General features: G+C 41.4%; 1 protein-coding gene across 9 annotated transcripts in view; it reads left to right on the top strand.

Moving 5' to 3' along the window:
* The window catches only part of Kalrn (kalirin RhoGEF kinase), a 636,539-nt gene that overhangs the window by 430,473 nt on the left and 182,684 nt on the right, over positions 1–23,382 (top strand). For 3 of the 9 annotated variants that reach the window (XM_047563082.1, XM_047563081.1, XM_047563080.1), the window contains exon 34: positions 20,283–21,678. The exons of the other annotated variants lie outside the window; for them this stretch is intronic. In XM_047563082.1, coding sequence (XP_047419038.1) covers positions 20,283–20,345 — 63 coding nt within the window. In that variant the 3' untranslated portion in view covers positions 20,346–21,678. Of the gene's footprint in view, positions 1–20,282; positions 21,679–23,382 lie in introns of those variants that run through there. 9 annotated transcript variants of the gene reach the window in all.

Below are 23,382 nucleotides of genomic sequence, written 5' to 3'. Positions count from 1 at the left end.
TGAAATCGTTTGTTGGGTACCTTGAATTAATAGAATTCATAGATCAACAGGGTCAAATTCCCCTTTACCTGTACTAGAAGGCCAGTGCACCCCAGTTTCTAAGTGGGCAGATGAGCAGTTTCTGGAGAAAAGAAAGATAACAAAATGAACTGATTCAGGTAAACTGACCTGTATTCAACAGAAGGAAAACAGGGTGGCCATGGAGAAGGGACGGGGCAGAGACATCTCACAGAAATCAGGATCATTTTAACAATGGATTTCTAAGAATGTGCCCAGTCTTCCACTTTTGATGCAGAGAAATGACAGTAAAATGTGGTACTGTCGGGCTGATAGATGAGGAGATCATAACCATTAACGGCCCACTAATGACCCACCGGAGGAGCAGCAGGGCTGCAGGGTACCCCTGCAATTGCTTCTCATGTACTTTGTGTGCTGTACTGCGGGGAAGGAGTTTGGACACACCTGGATTCAAATCATAGCTCTGACACTCTGTGTAATCACTCTGTGATTTCTATATACAGTGGGGTATCTAGAATGGCATGTAACTTGTCTGTGATCTGATTGATGTGAACTCAGTTCCTTGATCAAGAGCTGTTATGTTCAGAGTTGTCCCTAATGGGATGCATCTTCTTTGTAGGTGTGTCCAGTGTTGGCTCTTGAAAAACCTCCGTGCCTTTTGCATGGACTGCCCTTAGTTAGGCAGGTGACTTAGTAACAAGACTATAGGACTTTTGTGTCCATTAGAATTTCTCTTGTCTAATCCCATCCAAGTGTTCAGCATGTTTTGAATATAATTATGTTCAGTGCACTAGCTACATCTTCCAGCATTATTGGCTAAACATAGTCTTCTAGAGCTTCATCCAAGTTCTTGCTTTTTGGCAAGATTAAGGACACAAGACCAATATGCCCCTCTTCTTATTTCTCAGTCAGGGTTTGGCATGTGGAAACCCCCTTGTCTGACTCTTCTTCAAAGTCTTGGGAAAAGGAAACTACCACTTTTTATAGAAGAGAAGCTGTAAGCTGTAAATCCCCCCTTGATGAGGAAACAGTCTGTTATTCATAATTGTGCATTAAACCCTAACAAAGCCAATAGGAGTGCCTCAGTATGTAAATGGCATTAGTAGCTTTCCCAAAGTTGCTTTTGTACCACTTCTGATGGACCTGAATAATTAGGTTCTACCTTAGGCCAGTCTTATGCAAAAGTATTATTTTTTGAAGGCAAATAAATGTGCTTACTTTGTTCTGAGCCCCAGGAATATGTCCTGCTGTACTGTGCAAGACATTCCACTAGAAAGAGTCTTTTGCCTGTATGTGTATTAATGAATGATGGGGCTTTGCAACCACAAATCAAAAATATCTAGAATCATAGAATTCTACTCAAGTAAAGCTGAATAATGAAGTGGCAGCAAAGAAGAATCTTGTTTGTTTAATGTGTTCCCTGCCAAATAATTTCCAGCTAATGGTAGAAAAGTGGCCATCTGCACCATGATAAGCCCAGTGCATATATTTAGGGTAGACCTGATGGAAACATTCAATAGATGTTTGTTGAATTAAACATTACAAACCCATGCTATTAGGAATACTCTTCATCCAAAAATCACTATGAGTTTCTAACATGTCCAGGCTGACTAGAGAGAGAGAAATTGGAGTGAAATTGAGTTGCGGGTGCTATACTCTGCAAAACTTGTAAGGGAAAGAACACTGCTAAAACATCCCAGGGCTGATGTGCGATTTGAATGAGGAACTTCAATATCAAGCTAATGTGACTTAAGATATAGGATGGCCAATAATGCTGATGTGCTAAAGGGAGCAGGGAAATTCCTGGAGAACCCTGGAAATTTGAGGAGCTAACTCAATAGATTTTAAACTCTGAATTGTCAAATCAATGTACTGAGTCATGACCAAAATTTTGCTTTATTGATTGGGAAGGAAGGCTCAGTCAGTGATGGTAAGGACCCAATTAAGGGGAAAGTCAGAAGATTCTTACAGTGTCACTGCTACTTTGATAACAAACTATTACATGATATCTGTAACAAGGGGCGAGGCAGCCTAATGACAGGAGCCTTCCAAGAAGAGACTCCCCATAGAGCCTCACCTGGTTCATCAGAAGTTAACAGTCCTTGCACCCCTACACTGGGAACACATAATAGGACACTAGATGCAAGCATGGGAGTCAGAGAAAGGGCACTGTTTCTGTATTGATGCATAGGTGAGGATATAACCCTGCACTGGTGCATTGGTGGGGATGTAGTTCCTGTTTCGGTGCACTGGTGAGGGCCTACCTCCTGAATTGGTGTACTGGCAAGGTCCTAGCTCCTCCCGTATTGGTGCATCAGTAAAGGTATACTCTGGTTTTGATGCATTGGTGAGGACATAGTCTCTGTGTTGATGCATTGGTGAGGGCCAAACTCCTGTGTTTGTGCATGGTGAGGACCTCACTATTGTATTGGTGCATTGGTAAGGGCCTAGCTCCTCCTATGTTGGTGCATTGGTGAGTGTATTCCCCTGCATTGGTGCATTGGTGAGCACATAGTCCCTGTGTTGGTGCATTGGTAAGAGACTAGGTCCTGCATTGGTGAGGACCTAGCTCCCGTTTTGGTGCATTAATGAAGATGTAGCCCCTCTTTGGTGCAGGTCTAGCCCCTGCTTTGGCGTATTTCCACCTCTTCATTCATGCACTGTGTTAGGGCCTGATTTACTCTGTGGCAGGTACTGTACTTCTTGCCAGGAATACTGCAGTAAGTGAGACAAAACTCTGCCAGCCTCCAACTTAAATTGCTGTAGGTATGAAAGGGAAACATCAGAAAGAAAGGGTTGCATTCCTAGTCTCTTGCTTATAGCATTGGAGATAAAAGCCTTATTGGTTTTTTAAATTAAATATAAGAAATTATTTTCCCCAAGGGATTAGTATGGATATGGAACAGATCACTAAGGAAAAATTGGAATCTCTTCATTTAAATGAATTCAGAAATAGGAAAACAAAACCCCAGAAAATACAGATGGAGATACTCTAAGGAAGCATACTAGGTCCAGTTCCCTAAAAGTGGAGACTGCAACCAATATTCCTGTGCACATGATCTATTGAAGTGTGCTAGGGGAGGGGCAGGGTCCAGGAGCAAAAGCAAATTATGCATGTGGTTTCAGCTGGGGGACAGTCTGATCCTTCTTGGGACACAAGAGCAGGAATCGCACAGACTTTGCCCTGCCTTGAGGCAAGAGGCCTGGACTTTAGTGTCAACTCTGAGCTATGAGTCCCCCAAAGGCACAAGAACTGAGGTGTGACTGCACTGACAGGAAAGGGGAACTGGGTGGTGTGCCAAAACAGCTGTGGGGAGAAAGATGTAGTAGAAAGTGGATGGATTTTGAGATCGGGTCTAGAGTCAACCCCAGCCAATTGCAGAACCTTGAAAGGTCACTTCATCATTTTGTGCCTGAGTGTCTTCATCTATATGAAGAAGATGTGATTTCTCCATCCTGGGGTTTTGGTTTTCTCTCCTTCACACACACTCAGTACTGGAGATTGAAACAGGGACACTGTACCACTGAGCTACATCCCCAGCCTTTTTTAATTTTGAGACAGGGTCTTGCTAAGTTGCCAAGGCTGACCTTGATCTTGAAATTCTCCTGCCTCAGCCTCCTGAGTTGCTGGGATTACAGGAGTGCCCCACTGCATCCAGTACCTTCCCCAGGCTTTGAAAGAGTAGTTGAGATTCTGTCTAGATGTGTCTGGGACACAGGTCCTGGATGAGTCTCTGTCAGTGCAAGATAGTAGGCAATGTGCTTTCTAGAGTTTTAAGGGGCCACAGGTTACTGTGTTTGCCATTGAAGAAAAAGCCAAACATTTGGAAATATGGAGACTCAGTAGCACTGGAACTAATAAAAATCTAGTTTGTACTAGGTGATATTTTTCACTTGTCAAATTCTTAAGAACCATCAAAATAACCAACTCAAATTAGTTCTCTGGCATTGTGACAGTGTGTCCTATTCAGCTGTGCTCCTTAGACAGTCCTACCACCTATAGGCACTGAGGGTCTGGAGGAATTCTGGGTCTCAAGGAAGGATCTGCAGCACTTCTGTTGCTCTGCCTCTTGACTCAGTAGGCCTGCAGGCTCATGAAATACTTCTAGATAGGGAGAAATTATGGTGCCTCCCTTCAGTAACAAAGTTCTTCCTAACCCTTAAATAAATACCTGAGAAGACTATAGAATTATACTTCCTGTTATGAAGATTTGGAATGGCTATATCTGAACTCGACCCTTATAAGCTATATAATCTTAATTCTCTGCCACACCCTATGCCTTACAGTATACTATATTATAATTGCCATATAAATTTTAGGCAGAAGGATTCTGATTTTTCTCAACATCTTGGTAGTCACTCCAAAGTAAGAAAAATGCCATTTCTAAGAATTAAGTTCAAAATATGTTTGGGGGGTTATTTTTTTTTTATTTTTATTAATAATTCAAGTCCAGGACTGGACTTGAAAGTAATTCTTTTTCCTAGTACAGTTCCTTTATTACCCTTATCCGCAGTGGGCAGGTAGCTAGAGGAGGGGAGGTGTCAGTAGTGGGCAACAAAAGCAAAGGAACCCAGGGTCTTGGGGCAACTGAGGCCCCCTCTCTCTGCTGCTCTGTGCCTCCCCAAGGCACAACTCCGTTTCCTCCTTGGTGAAGTTCAGCACAGTCTAAGTGCATGACTTTACAGACCCATTGATAAAGTATGAGGACTTGAGGTCAGGTTCTCCTCTAAATCAGAAGCTTCTCACATCCATGACCGGCATCCAGCTATTGCACAGCACCGAGGGGTATGAGTTACATTTTGCTGAAAAATACAACCTGGGTCACAGGGCAGAACCTCTCATAATGGCATTATTTTGCTTAATATTTTCATTTATATTCTGTAGCTTGCAAACTTCCCTCAGGAAACTATCAGTAAAATTGCCAATCATCTGAAAAAGCAAGTAAGTTTCATAAAATATAGCAGCCCATGAGTAGCTTGTCTGACACAGGCAGACTGCAGGAAACCTGGAAAGTGCCCTCATGCCACTCAGGGCACTCCGGTCTCATAAAATTTCTTTGTTCCAGGTGGCAGCATCACACAAGTTCAAGCAGCAGAAATAGGGAAACTGGAAATGGAGATTTACTAGTAGATTAGATGGATGTGTGGAAGCTGCGAGGGTGGCGGGAGGCCAGGTTTAACTCAGGGAACTTTGGAATTTGGAATCATAGAATCTTAGGGAAGAAAGAAAGTGCAGAGATTATCTGGCCCTCCTCCTTCATCCTGTTTAAAAAGATCAAAGTGACTTGCTCAGAATCACAAAGCCAGTTAATGGCCTAAGACCCAAGTCAGTCTCCTGTTAAATCAGATTAAAAACAGTATACATTTTTTAGTAACCCCCATAGCTCAGCTTGTCCTTGTAGCTGGGGGCATGTGATTAGAGAAGGGGAGGTGGCATTTTCTTACCCGCTTCTTTAACTGCCCCTGCACCACCTCACCCTGCCCCAGTGAATGCACAGTAACCCAGAGTAAATTACTATGTGGTTCAATAGTCCAGTCTAGCGTCTGTGGGTCTAGCATGTGGCAAGTATCAATGCCTATCACAGACTGCTGGATACCAAGTACTGGTGACTCACATCATGGCCTTGGTGGGGGTGTGATTCTGCCCTAGACCAAGTCTTCCAGTCTCCCAGGCAGATTCCCATTGGGCTCCAGAGCTTGGCAGTGAGCACAGGGATGCTGCAAAGCTGATCCCTGCCTGAGAGCTGCCTGGGAGGAGTGAGTTTCCAGAACCAGCTCAGCCCTGCTGCAGTCCTGCATCAGTTGAAATTCTATTTTATTGTTACATTTTGTGTGAAAAGAGAAAGCAAATCTGAGAACAAGCCAAGATGTTAAAGTGGATTAGCTGGCGACAATCCAGGGCAGACAAGACTCAAGTGAGTACACCTTCAGCCCAACACATTCTGCTGGGGACAAAAGAGGTGGCATGAATGGAGGGAGCCAGAGGTGGAGAGTGAGGTTGTAACTTTCAGGGAAAGGGTTGAAGTGGAATATTCTGTACAGAATATTCTTGGCATATTACCTACCCTTTTCACCTTTGGCATCATTTGGAGAAAAAACTTGTTTATGTACTGAGCAAAATGACTGAATCACCTTGTCAAAGCTAGCAGTAGGTGGAGCAGACTGGGAAACGATGTTCTTCAAAAGTCAAGTTCCTGGAGGACTAGAAATATTAGGAATATGGTCCCTAGAGGTAAACTCCTCCAGCAGGGGTGAACATTAGCTTCTTGTTTGTTTGTTTGTTTGTTTGTTTGTTTAAGCAGAAATTGTGCTAAGCAGCAACATGTGGAACCTAGAGTGGATAGGGCAGGCAGACGGTGACTTTGAAGCTATGTTTCTATTGAAGCTGGAGCTCCCTTTTCCTGGATGTGCTATGGTGTAAAACATGGCACATGTTATCTTAGGCCATGATGTAGAGTACCAGGGAAAGCCTGTTGGGTGGACAAGTGGGTAAATACTTCCCTGATTCTTGACCTTGAGCTTAGATTGAAAATTCTTGCTTAGGTGTTATCTGCTTATCAGTTCAGTGTCACTTCTTTGCTTTGATAGCTTCTGCCAACCTGTCTGCCATTACCAATGTGGTAGATGGGTAATGGGGGTGGGTAGATTTAAGGGTATATGGCATTGGAGTGAGGTGATGTGATCCTGTTGTGGAAAGCAGAACTTTGCCAAGAAAAACAAATTTGGATGTCCTTCCTGGTAGCCTCCTACAGGAGTCATGGTGAGGGCACAATCTTTGACTCAGGGCCTCTTCTAGGAGTAGTAAGTAGCAGGTGCCAGCTAAGAGCAGCAGTTGCCTCTGGTAGTTTTTTTTTTTTTTTTTTTTTTTTTTAAATGAGAAAAGCGTGGGAAGAAGATGCAGAACTAGGCAGATCAGACCCATTGCAGATGTCCACTCCTATTTTCAGCCAGAACCTGGCCCCACTGCTAATCAGTCTTTTACTGCTTCTGCTTTGTTCCATGTAGCTATGTTGGAGCAGTCATTTCTTTGTGCCAGGACTGCTAGTTTTCTGTCTATTTGCAAGGACTTAAAGTTGAGTCTTACAAGTTCAGAATGTTCCAATACTGTTTTGGTTTTTTTGTTGTTGTTGTTTGTTTTTTGGTTTTTTTTTTTTGTTTTTTTTGGGGGGGGTTGTTTGTTTTTATTTAATGATCTACTTGGTTCTATCAGAAATTGCTAATTGCAGCCATGTACACACTGACTAGAACTTCAGGAGCGCTGTTCTTCCAGTTTACCTGGCCACTGTTGATACTGGCCATGGACCACTTTGTAAAAACTCCTATCTACATTGCTTTCTGCCCTGCAAAGGATTTTATACCTCTCTGAACTTTGAGATATACTGGGGGTAGGGAGGAGGTTCTGTCTCTTTCTATATCTGTATCCTGACTCCTGCAAGCTAGTGTCCTTTCAGCTGCAGGATGAGCTTAGAAAGTTTCACTTTGCTGGTGCTTACTCACAGATGGAGACCAGATTGACTTAGTGAGCAACAGAGGATACTAAAATTCATTCTTAACATTTTTATGTGTGCCTGTTACATCACTTAATTTATCAGCCATTTATTGAACTCCTACTAAGTGCCATGTACTGTTCTAGATACAGAGGATATGACTGTGAGGGGAAAAATAGGCAAATCATCTTAGTTGCCTGCTTAGAGCTTTCTCTGCTGTGCTGATATAGCCCAGATATGGTCAATTTTGAGACATTGGGAATTGGAAAAAAGAAGAACTAGGAAAATTATTCTAAAAACAACTACAGAGTTTGCAGGGATTTAGAGTTTATTAAAGGGAAGTGCTTAAAATAATGCAATACAAAATCTTCAATGCACTCTATCCCATCTCACCCCCCAGCCCTCTTGAATACTCTCCACCCACTGTCCTGATTTTTAATGTCTCTTTCCACACAACCTATTAAAAGGGAATCTTTACTGCACTTATGGAAGATTTATTGAAAGCTCCTAAAAAGAAAGATTTTTCAGTTATGTTCACTAACCTTTAAATTTAGGATAAACTATAAACATAAATATGAAGTCCAAACCACTAATTGTGTTATTTAGAGAACAGACTACTAGGAATTACCACTAAAACATGAGCAAGCAGAAAAATCTACCAATGGAAAAGAACTGAATTAGTTAGAGGGAGAACCAGGACACTATTTCAAATCATTTCAAATCATTTTTTATTCAACAAAATATGAGTGTCCACTAATAACCAAATTGATACTATGGAGATTCAAACTGTATGAAAACTTTCTCTGTCCCTGCCCACTCTTCAGTTCCTACCAGAGTATCTTGTGTGTGATAGCAGAGTGGCTACATTCATGTCACATGTATTTATACAATTAGACAGTTGTACTTAGCACTTCCTTTATGAAAGTTTCTGTGCTAGGCAGCAGAAAAGTTACAAAGACGAATGTGTCAAATGAGATACCTACTTACCACACAAAACGCTACATTTTATATCAGAAGGGTGCTTTATCTTCCTTTCTATTCTTTTCCTTTGTATCAATTTTGGCCCCAGAATAATTATTCTAATCATGGACAGTATGCAAAAGAGCAGTGTGCCATTGATACATCTTTATAAAAAGAAGTCTTTTTTAAAAAATGAATTGTTAGCTCTGTATGGGAACTATTCAGAAATTCCTTCAGCATCTTTACCAAGATCTTTCTTTGGTGGAAGATCCTGGGAATTAAACCCGGAGCAGGGACTTTACAAATAAGATATATCCCCACCCCTTTTTATTATTTTATTTTGAGACAGGATCTCACTAAGTTGCTTAGGGTTTCTCTAAATTGCTGAGGCTGACCTCAAACTCACAATCCTCCTGCCTTTCAAGTCTCTGGAATTACAGGCATGGGTCACAGGCCACCACACCTGGCTGTCCAAAACCTTATACTTCCTCATGCTCACCTAATTAAACCTATTCTCCTTAATTGTATTAACTCAAGATTTTAAAAATGAATTTTGAATCAATAATACATATATACACAGTACCAAATGTAGATACTCTTTTGAAGATAGTCTTTAAAAATATACTCACACTCATTTATCTTTTTAAAAATTGTAAACAAGCAGTAGTGTACAATAAATACCACTTTTTTTTTTTTTTTTTTGTCCATGTAACAAATCCTTGCAATCATTTCACAGCAGGACTTGAAACTGCTTCATTATTTTCTCCTTGCTATGTAATCCACCACTTACAGTACCATCATTTATTTAACTCGTCTTCTACTGGTGGGTATAGGGATATTTCCAACTGTTGCTATTAATAACAAGGCTGTGATTAATATCCTTATGTAGATTTTTTTACACTATGAGTGTATTAATAGGATAATAATTTCCCAGAAGTAGACTACCAAAAAGCATATGCATTTAAATTTTTGATGAACATGTCGTATAACTCTCTACAGCTATTATAAAATCTATACCCCCATTTGTGTACAATTTTTCCCCAAAACTTGTAATTTAATCTGTCATCAATGTTTTTTAATTTTTTCAATCTGATGTCAGATCCCTTAAAAAATTATTTTTCATTTTTGCTCTTGTGTATATTCTAATATTACAACTGTATTATTTTATATTAGTCTTATTGGAATATACAGTATCAAATCTACACTGTTACCTAAATGAGAGTCATGGGCTGGTTTGTTAACATTTAGAAACTTATTTCTATGGATCAGTGTATTCTAATTAGAAATACCTGATTTATATTAACCCTTAAAATGTTTTCAAAGTGTTCTGGGAGGCAGTGATACACACCTATAATCTCAGTGACTCAGGAGGCTAGGGTAAAAGGATTGCATGTTCGAGACTAGCTTCAGAAACTATTTTATAGAGACCCTGTCTTAAAATTAAAAAAAAAAAAAAGTAAAAAGGACTGTGTATGTATCTCAGTGGTAAATCGCCCTTGGATTCAATATTCAGTATCAAAAAAAAGAGTTTGAGAAATGTAATATATATATATTTAATATATGTATACATATATTTATACATATATATTTAATATATATATACATATATACATACATATACCTACATACATAGATACACACACACTGAAATATACAAACAAAACTGAATAATTCAGTGAATAACTAATAACTATAAAGTGAGCATGCATTTAACAATGATTCAGGCTATGAAATTGTGTATTGTGCACTATCCATAATCCCCCCTTTTTGCCTTCCCTGGTCACAGTCCCCCCTAAAAGTAACATTCTCATGACATTCATAATGTCCTTACTTTATAAATTTGCTTTCTAAGTAAGTGTCCCTAAACAATATAGTTTCAATTGCTGTTGTTATATGACTAGACTGACACCATGTTCATTCTATTGTGTCTTGCTTTCGTTGCTCAACACTTGTTTTTATAGGATTCATCCATGCTGATGTGTAGGTTGTTCATTTTCCTTATCGTATCTATTGTATAAAATAGAATATCAAAATTTATTTATCCATTCTGTGCACAGAATGTCTGGAGTCATTGTGAACAATGCTACTGTGAATATTCTTGTGTGTGTGTGTGTGTGTGTATGTGTGTGTGTCCCTGTGCATATGTAGTTTCTCTGGGGTATAAAACTGGGAATGAAGTTGCTAGGTGACAGGATGTATAAGGATATCTTTAGCTTTCCTAGGTGATGACAATTATTTTTTAAAGTACTGCTACCATATGTATACTCCTAACAGTATGGATAAGGTTTTTCCATTACTCTGTAGTCTTACCAGCACTTGATATGGTTAGACTTCAGAGTTTTGGTAGATGTGGTGGGTAAGTAGTAATACCAGCTTCTGGTTTTAATTTGCTTTTCTCTAATTACTAATTGAGTTGAATGCCTTTTCATAGCCTTATTGGGCCTTGGTGTTCTCCTTTATAATGTCCCTGTCTACACCTTTGACCTAAATATCTAGTGGGTTGTTTGGTGCTTTTTTAATTCACTGCTAGAAGACTGAGACATAGCTCAGTGGCAGAGCACTTGCCTAGTATGTGTGAGACCCTGAGTTTGACCTCCAGCACCATAAAAAAATAAAAATAAAAAAGATAGCTAAATGAATAGAAATACAAAAGTACTCTAATATAGTAAGGATGAATTCCCTTTCTAAGTGCTCATATCTTCTGGATATTAGCCCTTTGTTTCCTATACATGTAAATCTGTTTTCACTGTGTGGCTTATCTTTTCATTGTTTGTTTTGCATCTTGATAAATGTATAATTTTATTTTTGAAGATAATACATTGCTGAGTTAAAGACTTATGTAATGTGACATGAACAGTTTCTTATATTTAGTATTTTAAAATATAGTTCAGAAGAGTGTAGCAACATGAAGACTTAATATATAATGCAGGTTTTTGTCAATCCCTAAGGATACCTCTGTTTTTTGTTTTGTTTTGTTTTGCACCAGGGCACTCAACCACTGAGCCACATCCCCAGCCCTATTTTGTATTTTATTTAGAGACAGGGTCTTACTGGGTTGCTTGCCATTGCTGAGGCTGGCTTTAAATTCATGATCCTCCTGCCTCAGCCTCCCGAGCTGCTGGGATTACAGGCATGTGCCACTGTGCCTGGCTGATACCTTTATTTTAATGAAAGACCAAGAACTAGTTGACTTTTATTTTTCATGGTATTGGGGATCAAACCCAGGGCCTTGTGCATGCTAGGCAAGTGCTCCACTGCTGAACTATACCTCCAGCCCCAGAGATAGTTGACTTTAAAAAATGTATTTGTTACACTTTACTCTGTACATTATGTGACATGTAAGAGAGTTAAATCAATGAAATGTGATAAGAAAAAGATGACAAATACATTGGTTTTGTCACTTAGCTGTCTGACAAACAGATCCAAGACCTAGGAAAAAGTCTTTATGAAGCAAAACTCGACACCTGTGCCTACAAGAAAGCCTATCAAATCTTAATTCTATACAGTCCTTACAATCCTGACCCTCTAAGTTACTCAGCCTTCAAGAAAATTAGAAGAGGAAAAAGTTACTTCTATATAAGTCCAGTTATTGTCACAAAGCCTGAGCTATTGATAGTAGGGGGACGCAGAAAAGCTATGAAAGCAAGAGCTGACAGAGGAGTTAAAATTCTAACACATCTCCCACAGCACTCTACTGTTTCTCCTCGGTACCTGTCACCATCACTGTGTAAGTATCTATGTGTTATGTGCCTTCTCCACCAGACTTTAAGTCCACAAGGCAGAAACATGCCTGCCTCACATCCCTGCTGCATCCCCAAGTCTATCAAAGTGCTAACTTGTGGAAGATACTTGATAAATACATGTTAAATGAATGAAGAACAAGCCTGCACAAGGCTATATGTTTGGCATGGTGGGTAAAAGAGATCTACAAATTGAGACGAACTCTAATTATGAAAATCAAAGCTCCTGGTGTGGGAAGATCAGAGATGGCTCAGCCTTGGACTGGTAAATTAGAGACAGCATTGATGTTGGGAGCAGGGAGGAAGGTCATTCCAGATGGATCAAACAGCACAGGTGAGGTAGGGAGAAAGGAAGATGTAGGATAAGTGTGGGGCCTGGGAAGTAAGTCCGCTGGTTCAAGTTCAGGGTCCACGTGGTTGTTTGCAGAATGATGCATGATCGGTTGGGTCTGCTCATAGCAGATGCCATCTGAGAAATTTAGACTTGACTGAGTAGCACCCAAGAACCCTAGGCTTGTTTTAGCATGATGGTCATAGAGTTACTTTTACCATCACTGTGATGCATCACTGTTCTTTTATTCTCTCATTCTTTCTCTAGACTCAAAAAGAGTCCTGTCTGCGACGCTCTGAAGCTGACTTTGTACCCATCTGCAGTATTTGGTTCCTCACCTCTCCTCTTTCTCATATGGTCACTCACCTCCTTTTCCTCTCCCATCTAACATGGAAGTGTCACCTCATGCTCCCAATGAGAACTGCACTTGAACTTGGGCTCCTGATTTTTCTTTCTTTAGATCTTCCCCAGTTGTTTCTGTCACTTCACTTCTGAAGTCCATGACAAAAATTCCAAGACTCTATCTCTGAATTGACTCTACCCTGAATGACACTTTCATATTCATTCATTCTCCATCTTTTTCTGAGTACCTCCCACAAGCCAAGCACTGTTCCAGGGTGAAGATGCTGCAGTGAGACAAAAGGAGTGAGCCCCGACCCTTACAAACACTGCATTCTGTGATGAACAAGAAAGCCAACAAGCAAATGTAGGGCCAGAGTGCAACATAGTGAGCACAGCTCTTACTGTCACTGCTAGACGGTTTCAATTTGATGCCTTGGTTTTACTCAGTCTCAGTGTCAGAAAGTCATTTTCTTTTCTTTTAAGCCAGTGACCTGATATGACTTCTCTATTTGGGGCAGAAGCCACATCATTTTTCCCAGATACCCAGATTTGCATCTGCAGATGCATTTTTGGCCTAGTCTCTGATAGCCAGTCTGTTGCCAAGTCCTGGGAATGATGCTGTGGGACTTTCTGTCACACCACCCTGGGAAGGCCTTGGTTACCCTTTTTCCTTCAGTCTCCTAAGCAGCCTACCTTCTCTCTGGGGTTTTGCCCTTGTGTTTTATCTCTTCTACTGACACCAAATTCATCCTCCTAAAACATTTTTTCCACTATCTCACTGATCTGTTAAAAGCCTTCAGTGGTACATTTACTTAGGATAAAGTTCAGCCCCATCTCCAAAGATGTTTATGTAATTTTCCCTTCTACACGTGATCCTTGAGGGAGCCTTATGTGCACAGTTTAACACACCTGCATAGGTTGCATCATATGAAACTTCCACTTTTGTGGATGATGACTGGATATTGGCAATTTATGTTTCTGCCTAACTTCAATTATCAATTAATTATATGTCTGTCTCCCATGTTACATTGTGTGTTCCTTGGGAGGTATGTCTTGGCCTAAATGATGCCTATAACTTCACTGTTTTCCACAGTATCCAAAACATAGTAAAGGATGGCCATGGGTTCCCCTGTCCCAGTTGGCCCCGTTCCTGCTGCTGCCACCTCCTGCCCTATGCATGGCCTTGCCCACTCACATCCAGCCACCTTCACTGCAACCTGACTCCCACCTCCTTGCTTTCTGGAAATGCTCATGGCTTCTCCACTTTAATCCACACCCCTACTACTGCTGAGCCTCCTATACTTATATTGCCCTCCCTTCTCAGAAATCAAATATATTCTTTCATATTTGAGGCACATATGTTTTACATTATGTTTTCTCATTCCATAGCATAAAGCCATGACAGCCCATCTCCATGATCCACATCCTTCCCTGTACACCCTCACATCTCTTCTTTGATCTCTACCCTCTTCCTTGAGTAACTTTCCATGAGTTACACATGCCTCATCTGCCTGACTTCACATTTTTATGTGACAGGTAGTGTTGCCAGAAGCTTCAGGAGGAGAAACATGTCTCCCAAACCATAGCATTTTCCAGGACCCAGCACCTCCTGACAATCCAGCCCCTTCTCTCTGGTCAGGCCTCCCCCTGGTCCCTTACTGTCTGCAAATCTCTCCTCTCATGTATGTTTTCTGGCACATGTGTGATGATCTTCACTAAAAGATCATGATCTTTCAACTCTTCATCTCCTTTATCTCCAAATGTATACTGCTTCACCATGTCTCCAAAGTTGTCTACGCTGATCAGTTTCTAGCCTCAGGAAGAATGTGGCTGGAACACATCCTCCACATTGGAATGATTCCTCGAGTCCCCTTAGCACTTTGTGATACAGTAGCTTCTTCCAGTTCCCTGTTGTTTCCCATGAATGAGTTTTTGTCTTAGCCACCAATTTATGAGATCCATGAAGACAAGGTTCACGTTTGATACCCTGCATTATCTGCAGCACACAGAGATGGATTTAGGCACTCACAGTAAGTGCTCAATGATTTTTTGAATGACATATTCTACTTGATTATATTTATGGATTTATATGTGTCTTTAAATGTATTCCCATGTACTCGCTAAGAAGTATTCATCTGTGTGGTTTGAAAGGAGGGTTATTTTGATTTTCTCTGGCCACGAGGCCCATGACATTATTAACTAACAAGTCACGTGCTCCAAAAGTTCATGAATATAGCTGGCACAGGTGAAGGGCTTACCTGGTCTCTTGGTTGGATTTGCTTTTCTACTTGTGTGGGAATCTTTTTCTCTCATTATTAAAGACTAATCTTGCTGTTAAGCTTAAAAGGGGAATATATATGTGTACATATATGTGTGTTTGTGCTTACATGTGACTATGCACACATGTATGTACATGTATATATGCATATGGGTGTATATGAAGGAAATACTCCAAAATATAAATTCTGATTATTTCTTGTCGGTGACTTTTTCTAATTCCCTACAATAAGATGTATTACTTTTATGAACAAAAAAAAAACCCTAATAGATGCTATTTCTTTAAAGGATAGCAAAGGACAAAATTATTAAATGGTTGCTGACATCTACCCTCTGCATGTACCAAGACTGCCTTCCTGGAGAACAGGGTGATCCACTTCTCCTCAGATTAGAGAAAGTGACCATAGATTTGACTTCTAAGCTGGACCAAGGTTGTAAACTGAGAAACAGGCGACTTTGTTTGGTTATGAAGGTCAGGAACCTTGAACTGTGAAAGAAAAGAGAAGGGAAATCCAGGAGGCAGGGGTGGGAGCAGGGGGTGCCGCAGTGGGAAAGGGCCTGTGATTCTTTAGGATCTTCGCCCGAGCTCAGCTGTTTGGAGATGTGTGGGAAAGGTGAGGGAACCTCTGAAATGCACTTTCAAGTTAATGAAGAGACTTCATAAAGAGATATCACATTTCAAGTCTGGTTCTAGCTTCAGGTATTCCAAAAGAGGGAGTTTCCAGAGTGACCCGGGTTAGGACAGGAGCCCAGGTCAAGCGGGCACTCCTTCCTCCTCAACCACAGTCTAAGGACCCAGGGAAAGTTTTTCAGTAAAGAGGCTGTTTCTAACCTTTCAAATTTGGAACAAAAAAGTTACATGAAGCAAATATTTTCAAGGATATCCCCCCCACACTGCCTAGGTCTGGAGATCTCAGAATGTTCCCAGAGCAGAGGGAGAAATGCAAAGAGGGAAAAACAGGAGACTGAATATTACTGACTGTGACTGATTTCTTGTTAGGGTGTTCGGGAGGTGGGGGCACCTGGCCTGTTGCTGGGGAGCCAGCTTAACAGGAGGGTGTATCTCTGCACCCCACTGAGACATTCCTGCTTCAGCTTCACTGAGCTACTGAGCCAGTCACTCCTTACCCACCACCTCCTCACAGGAAGTAGGATGGAGAGCCCTGGGGTCAGCATGAGTGGCAAACACATGTCTAGATCCCAGAGGAGAACTTCAGGCAGAGTAGGATACATGAAAGAACAAATAGCAAGTCAAAACCATCAGTCCATGGAAGAGCTGATCCGAAAATATGTCTCACCATGTAGATGTCTTCTCTCTATGCTCTGTTCAATATTTCTGCTGCTGTGTATCTCGGTTCTTAATTTTGATAGTCCATCAAGGAGACTTTCCCATCTAGGCCCTGGTTAGAAACTTGAGGTAGAGAAAGGGTCCTGTAAGCCAGTTAATATGGTCTTTGCAGAGTTCCCTCTGTGTAATGGAGGAACACAGCACACAAAGTCCCCACCAAGGACAAACTCCCCTCCCCAGCTAAAGGAAGAGATATAGTCCTTTCCCTGAAAAGTCACTGCTGAAATTGGACAGGCAGAGAAAAGTACACCGGCCACCTGCAGGAGCCATCCAGAGCAAGCCTGACGGCAGCTGTCTTTCTGACTGAATCCCTAATGTGAAGGTGAAGCTAATGTTTTATGTTTACTCTCAGTCCTCCCAACAAATCTTCAAGGTAGGTATCATTCTCCTCATTTTGCAGATGGCAGATTTTATGGAACAGTGTCACTCATAGAGGTGAATAACTTACTCAGGGTCACACAACCAGAAGATGCAGAGCTGTGTTTGAGCCCAGGTGTTTCGAGGTCCCCTATGCTCACTGCCTTCCACCAGCCAAGCCCAGTAAAGAACACCATTGTGTGATTCAGGCAGAATCATAAAGTGCAACATTTTTGGTCCAAGTAGTATATGCATTCTCTCATTTTCCCCACTGAATGAAACATACCTAAACTTAAAAAACAAGGCCAGCCTACGTCCTGTGTACTGTATGTATCACTTGTTCACTGTCTTTTGTGCCTGCAGAATGTGGCATGAGTCAGGGACTTAGCAGAGGCTGCTTATCATGTCTTAGCCACAGGAGTAGCAGTTTAGGCACATCCCTGCCTCAGTGGTTTCCTAGTCTATGAGATTGAAACATTGAAAACAGTCAATTGAAGAGCCACTTAAAAGTCTGTTGCAAAAGAGCTGCCTCAAATTCTTTGTGGAACAAAAAAGAATATAAATCTATCATATAATAAGTATATTCCTGGTTTGTGGTGAATTTTAACTTGTTGGACATCTAATAAGCAGCAAGCACATGTCTAGATCCCATCTAGTGGTATCTCCCATATACCCAGTGACTGCAGACCATCTCTATACAGCTTAGGAAGCTCTATTATGAGGAGCTATTTACAGGATGGGGCCTATAATATGTTAAGTAAAAATAGGGGGCAGTGGTGGAGTCTCAACATAGCTCCCCAGAAAGAATGCCATGGGTGGTTTAGTTAATAAAAGCCACTGTCTTATAAATTGGTGCTGCCTGATTCTTACCCCTTGTGGGAAGTGCCAAAGACTTCTAGGCAGCATGTGCTGAGTTGCATATGCAACAAACCAGGTTTTCTGTGGGTGGAGTAGTTGAGACAAAGGAAAGGCGTCTGCACTGAATTCCAAACCAGGTGACCTTTACAATTACCAAGGAGATATTTCAAAAAGCTGATCCTAGGCCCTATGCTGTCCTACAAATCAGAAAGTCAATATAGAATGATTGAATGTGTGAATTCTAAACTGAGAGCTGTTTTCTAAATAAGAAAGATCATTAGAATGTCCAAAAAATTGTAATGGTCTCTTTTTCACATTTCCACTTAAACTTCTACAAGTTGCACCAGTTAAAGTTTTTCCACCAGTTCCTTGCATTAAGCCAGATTTTTAAAGTCATCTCAATAAGGTCATCAGTGGCTGTCATTTTTAAAGTTAAAAACCATGCATTGGTGTTAAATACTCTTTTAAAATACCAGCTGGGCTATATAAAATCATGGCTTCCTTTGTAATGTGTATGTGCTTTTTCAGAGTTTCAGGGAACAAATGTTCAGTGTACCTACATGGGGGTGTTTCTTGGATGTTTCCTACATCAAACCATCATTAGATTGCAGGTACACAGAGATCATCACAACTTGAGGTTTCAAAGGGTATAAGAAATATTCTATAAAACCTAATGAATACATGTAATAAATGACCCAAACCTCTTCAAGTTAAGTCCTTAGGCATCAGGAAGATCTTTATGTAATAGATACTTTCCAAGACCTTTAGAACCAGTCATCATACAGATACACAAATGGTTAGCAGATAGATTCTCCTTTAGAAGAGGCAAGATACAGCAGGGTAAAGGACAGCTTTGAAGTCAAGCAAACCTCACTCAGTTCAGGACCCACCCCACCCAACCCCCGCCCCATGCACTTGCCATTTATATGATCCTGGGCAGGACCTCTCCAGGCTCCAGCCTGCAAAATGAGGGCCATGGTTGTAATGCAGGTGATGTGAAATGACGCACGAATACACTCAGCTCTTACCTGGCACATGGTAAGCACTCAGTAAATGTTCAGCTACTAACAATGACAAAAATATTTTTAGTCTCTTTCAGAATTTTAATGACTATTTAAAGAGCGGGATGTCATTCAATATTTATAAAACTATTAAATTCTAACATTCACATAAATTCTAAAGATCTTATAGTAAGCTAACCTGGGAATGACAGAAAATTATGGTGTGAGGGTCAGTGAATGCCACCTCCCTTGTTCATGTTAGTGTGACATTTTACAAAGGAAAATATGATTTAAAATTTCTGAGCCCCTTTTCCCCTAATGTAAGTGAACTCAGTGGGCACACAGGTCCCTTGACCATGACTTACTTTACACGTGTGTGTGTACCGCTCCTGACTTTCTTCAGAATCTCATTTCCCATCTCAGTCCTGAGTTTCCCCTACCTTCTTCAAAGCTCAGGATAACTACAATTCAGCTTGATGCTGAAGTGTTTTCTCTAACATAATGAACAGTTTTTGCCTGGATGGAGTTCTTACTGAGAGAATTTCAAATTGATTTTCTCATTTCTGTATAGCAAATATGATAGCATTGAGCCCCAGTCAAAAATGATAGAGCTGAGCCCTGGTCAAATATGAGATCATACTCCAATTTATTATGAACTTTTCTGTTGGCTAAGAGTCATTACTATTTAGAATATTTCACTCCTTCAGTGGTACTAGAAGTTCTTTGATGGGTCATTTTTGCAGAGAAACATTCATTCTGCAGACAACCCAGTTAGAGATAGTGTAACCACCCTGGAATGTGGAAGTTAGGTCTCCAACATAGTCCCCACTTGCTCACCTGTTCACTCAATAATTCCCTCCCTCATTCAACTTGTAGTCTGCCCAAACTAGCCACCTGCTGTAGAAAAATTACAGATTGTCACATGTCATAGATCCTACCAACACTTAAAATCATAAATTTTAAGTCCATTACTGCTAAACATCTACTACATATAGGGGTGAACTTTTATCAGTTTTTTTTCCCCCAACTGAAAGTTCTAGCAAGACTTGTTGGCAGGGTAAAGGGCCCTTAAAGAGTTTAAACAAGAAAACCTAATAAAAAAGGTATGAAATAAATACTACTGATCACTGCCTCTAGGATTCTTCTTTAATGCATTCCTATTTATACTATTCCTGGCTCTACTCCTGCTTGTGTGTTTGGGATGTTGGAAAGCCACTGCAGGACTGGTCTACAGGGATCTAAGGGTTGAGAGTGTATGGATTTGAGTTCTGATAAAGTTAGCAAAAGTGGCCAACCAGTGATCCTCCTCTGGATCCTGGGCCTGGTTGGCTTCTTCTGTACCTTCAGACCAAGGAATGTCTTATAATAGTGCTCTGCTTCCTCCATGTCCTCTTCTGAAAGGACAATTGGGTGTTTCCAGGTTGTACTCTGTGCACTGAGTTACTAGAAATGCACAGGTTTCACTGATGATTTAACTCTGTTTTCTATAAAGGGCTATGGGATCTCATGCAGATTTTTGCAAAGTTATATGCAAATCACAGAGCCCAGCCCTTTTCTTAACAGGATGGCAACCTTGTTCCTCGGTGGCACCTGGGACCTGGAGATCCTTTCTCCACTTACGTTTAGCGCGCAGCCTGGGACTTGTCCCTGCAGCTCACCGGGTTAGCCGTGGCGCCGTTGGGACCTCCCACCAGGACTCCAGTCACCCACCTCTCTTGAGACTGCTCTGACAGGGCTGGTGTGGGGTACAGCCTTTGCTCAGAAGGCAACAAGATCCAAGTAAAATCTGCCCACCTGGGCCATGGGGTCACCCTTCGGGCCTCCCTGCTTCTCTACTGGGTACAATTTGAGGTTGCTGAGCTTCTCTCCAAAACCTAAAATGGTGGGGCAATAGGGACCTGTGAGAGGCCCCATGGCCCAATGTCCTTCCCCCAACTCCCAATCTGAACACCAGGTATCCCCAGGCCCTTGCTGCCCAAGGTCTGCAGCATGAGTGGACAGGTTAACTAGAGGGATGCACCTGTCTCTGGAGTCTTTCTCCAGATGGAATTTTTCTATTAACAGTGGCTCCCAGTCTGAAAAAAAAAAAAAAAAACCATCATTCTAATCTAGCTTGCCTCCCCCACATCATGAGAATGAGGGAGGAAGGGGGATGGTTTATGGCAGACAAAGCAAGGGTTAACTATGTTGCCAGCAGCCACTTCCCCAGCAAAATTTCTACTTGCTTCAGCATCCCCAGGTTGGGTCATGTTTTCTGGCTCCTCCTCCCCTCACTCCCTTCCCAGGGCAGAGACCACACTCCAGCCTCCATTTGCTTCAGATTCTCCTGTTTGCGGGGGTGGGTGGGAAGTGTGAGATATAAATCAAACAAACTGGCCACATGTTGATAACTGTCGCAACTAGATGATGGGTTCATTATACCATTCTTCCCACTTTTGTATATGTTTGCAATTTTTCATAATAAAAATTTTTTAAAAGTCTTCCATGATACCCAAGAGAGAAAACCCCGACCCCTAACAGAGTTTCACGGGAACCCCACACCAAGCCAAGAGGCAGAGATGACTCCATTTCATATATATATATATGAAATATATATATATATTTCTCATTTTCTAACCTTTTTTTTAAGGCCCACTGTTTTATTTTCAATAGACTAAATCTCATTTCTAAGAGGTCCTGAGGTTGGGCTCCCTTCCCAGGCTGGGTGACAGGGGAGGGCAGGGCAAAGGGTCCTTAAAAGTTTACACTTCATGTATCTCACAATCTTATTGTGAGGCTGTGACTTGTTCAGTGTTCTGAACTTTGCGAAGGATACGTGCTCTCAATGCAAAGTGTCATTCTCTGGAATTGCACCTGGCTCAGGAAAGGACTGTATTTGTACTTGAATATAAATCCAATGGAGAACCTTAACACGGGCATTTGCATGACCGAGAATTGCTGCTGTCTTTTTTTCCCCCCGTATGTCACTTTCTTGAATGTGTTCTAATAAAATGATTCTAAAGCAGGCTCTTGATATACAGTGATTTATAAATACTTTCTGTTGAGTGCTGAGGCCCTTAATCTCTGCCAAGAATCTACCCCATCCCACTTTCCGGAAAGATCTGTCAAGCTGGGGACAGATGCATTGAGCATGTGTCTGGCGTGATGGCGGCACCACTGCAATCGCAGCCACTAATAAGGATCATATGAACCACAGTGATTTTGTCTTCCAGTTGCCTAGCAACAGAATTTGTTTTCCAGAATAAAGATGATCATATGTAGATGAGTGTGGTGGGGGGAAGCCGAGGGGGCAGGGCAGGAACTGGAGTAGAATTCACTCTGCCAGGGAGGGAATGCGAGGGAGCAATGTGTGAGGAGAGGAGAGACAGGCAGCCAAAAAGAGAGGGCCAAGTTCAGATTTGTTCTGTGCAGTGATAGGTTTCAGCACCTTCAAATAATAATTACGAATTCTTGTTTTCAAAATTGTACCTTTTGATATCAAGCCATCACAAGTTACAAATCTCATTAGGCAAACTGACATATTTCCAAAAGTAGATATTTGCAGAAGCACTTTAGACCCCAATCCTTATGTCCCTTCAGCCAAGACTGACTAGGGAACTCCCACGAGCTAACAAACTTAGGTCAGTTGTTTGGTCAGGAAGGTGTTATTAGAAACCTCGTGACCTCAGGAGGGAGGGTCACAGAGGCTTCCATTTCCTGAGCATTTTTCTCACACCAGATGCTGGGTAGGTACTTGATACACTCCTATTAATTTTCACAACCATCCAAAGAGGCAGGTGGTATTGTCTTCATTTTCCAAATAAAAAGGCCGAGAGAAGTAAATAACTTGAACAAAGTCATGAAGCTAGAATATAGTAGATCACATCTGTCATCCCCAAATTCCTGCTTTTCCAAACCTCCAGGCTGGTGGCCTGGGTCCCCAGGCTCACCCTTGCACACCTCCCCCCACCGTCCATATCAGTGAGCTGTGCAGCATCTCTGTGCCCTCAGGATGCAGACCAACTTCCTGTTCTTCCCTGTGGTGGAGAGCTCTTTCAGGTCAGGGTTTTTACAACATACATCCACATTCCTGGGACATGGTTGTAAAAAGCACAGCCTGATGAGGCTGAATTCACCATTTGGTTTTCATAGGCATTTTGTTTGCTTAGCATATATTCATCAAGTGCTGGGAATTATGAAGTAGGTGAACCAACAGACCCTGTTCTCATGGAACTTACCAGTAGAGATTCACACGTTAATCAAGTAACATACAAATGAATGTCTAATAACAATTGGAAGGGATTTTGAGATCATTGAGATGCAACTGAGATCCAGAGATGCTATTTGCTCAAGCAGTATGCCTAAGATCTTAGGTTAAGGGGTAGCCTACAGCCATAAAGTCAATCAGGACACTATCCCCACTTCTAGCAAAACCAAGAGAGTACATTTTGAAATGATAAACAGTACAGTGAACTAAATCCCTGAGGATGGCACTGATCAAAGCCTTGTTTTCAGACTTATCTGAGAGCCTAAAGCAGGAAGGGAAAGGAGCAGGGCTTCTCTATTAAGCAACATTGTTTGATAAGGACACATAGAGGTGCTTCAGTGTTACAGTCCAACCCCAATATTTTCCCTTCTTCCAGATCTAGCAGTTGCTCATTCTTGTTAATTCAACAAATATATA

Source organism: Sciurus carolinensis, chromosome 9, assembly GCF_902686445.1.
Source record: "Sciurus carolinensis chromosome 9, mSciCar1.2, whole genome shotgun sequence".
In the NCBI taxonomy this organism is placed as follows: Eukaryota; Metazoa; Chordata; class Mammalia; order Rodentia; family Sciuridae; genus Sciurus; species Sciurus carolinensis.
Note: the sequence above shows the minus strand (reverse complement) of the source record. Positions and strands in the feature narration are given on the sequence as shown.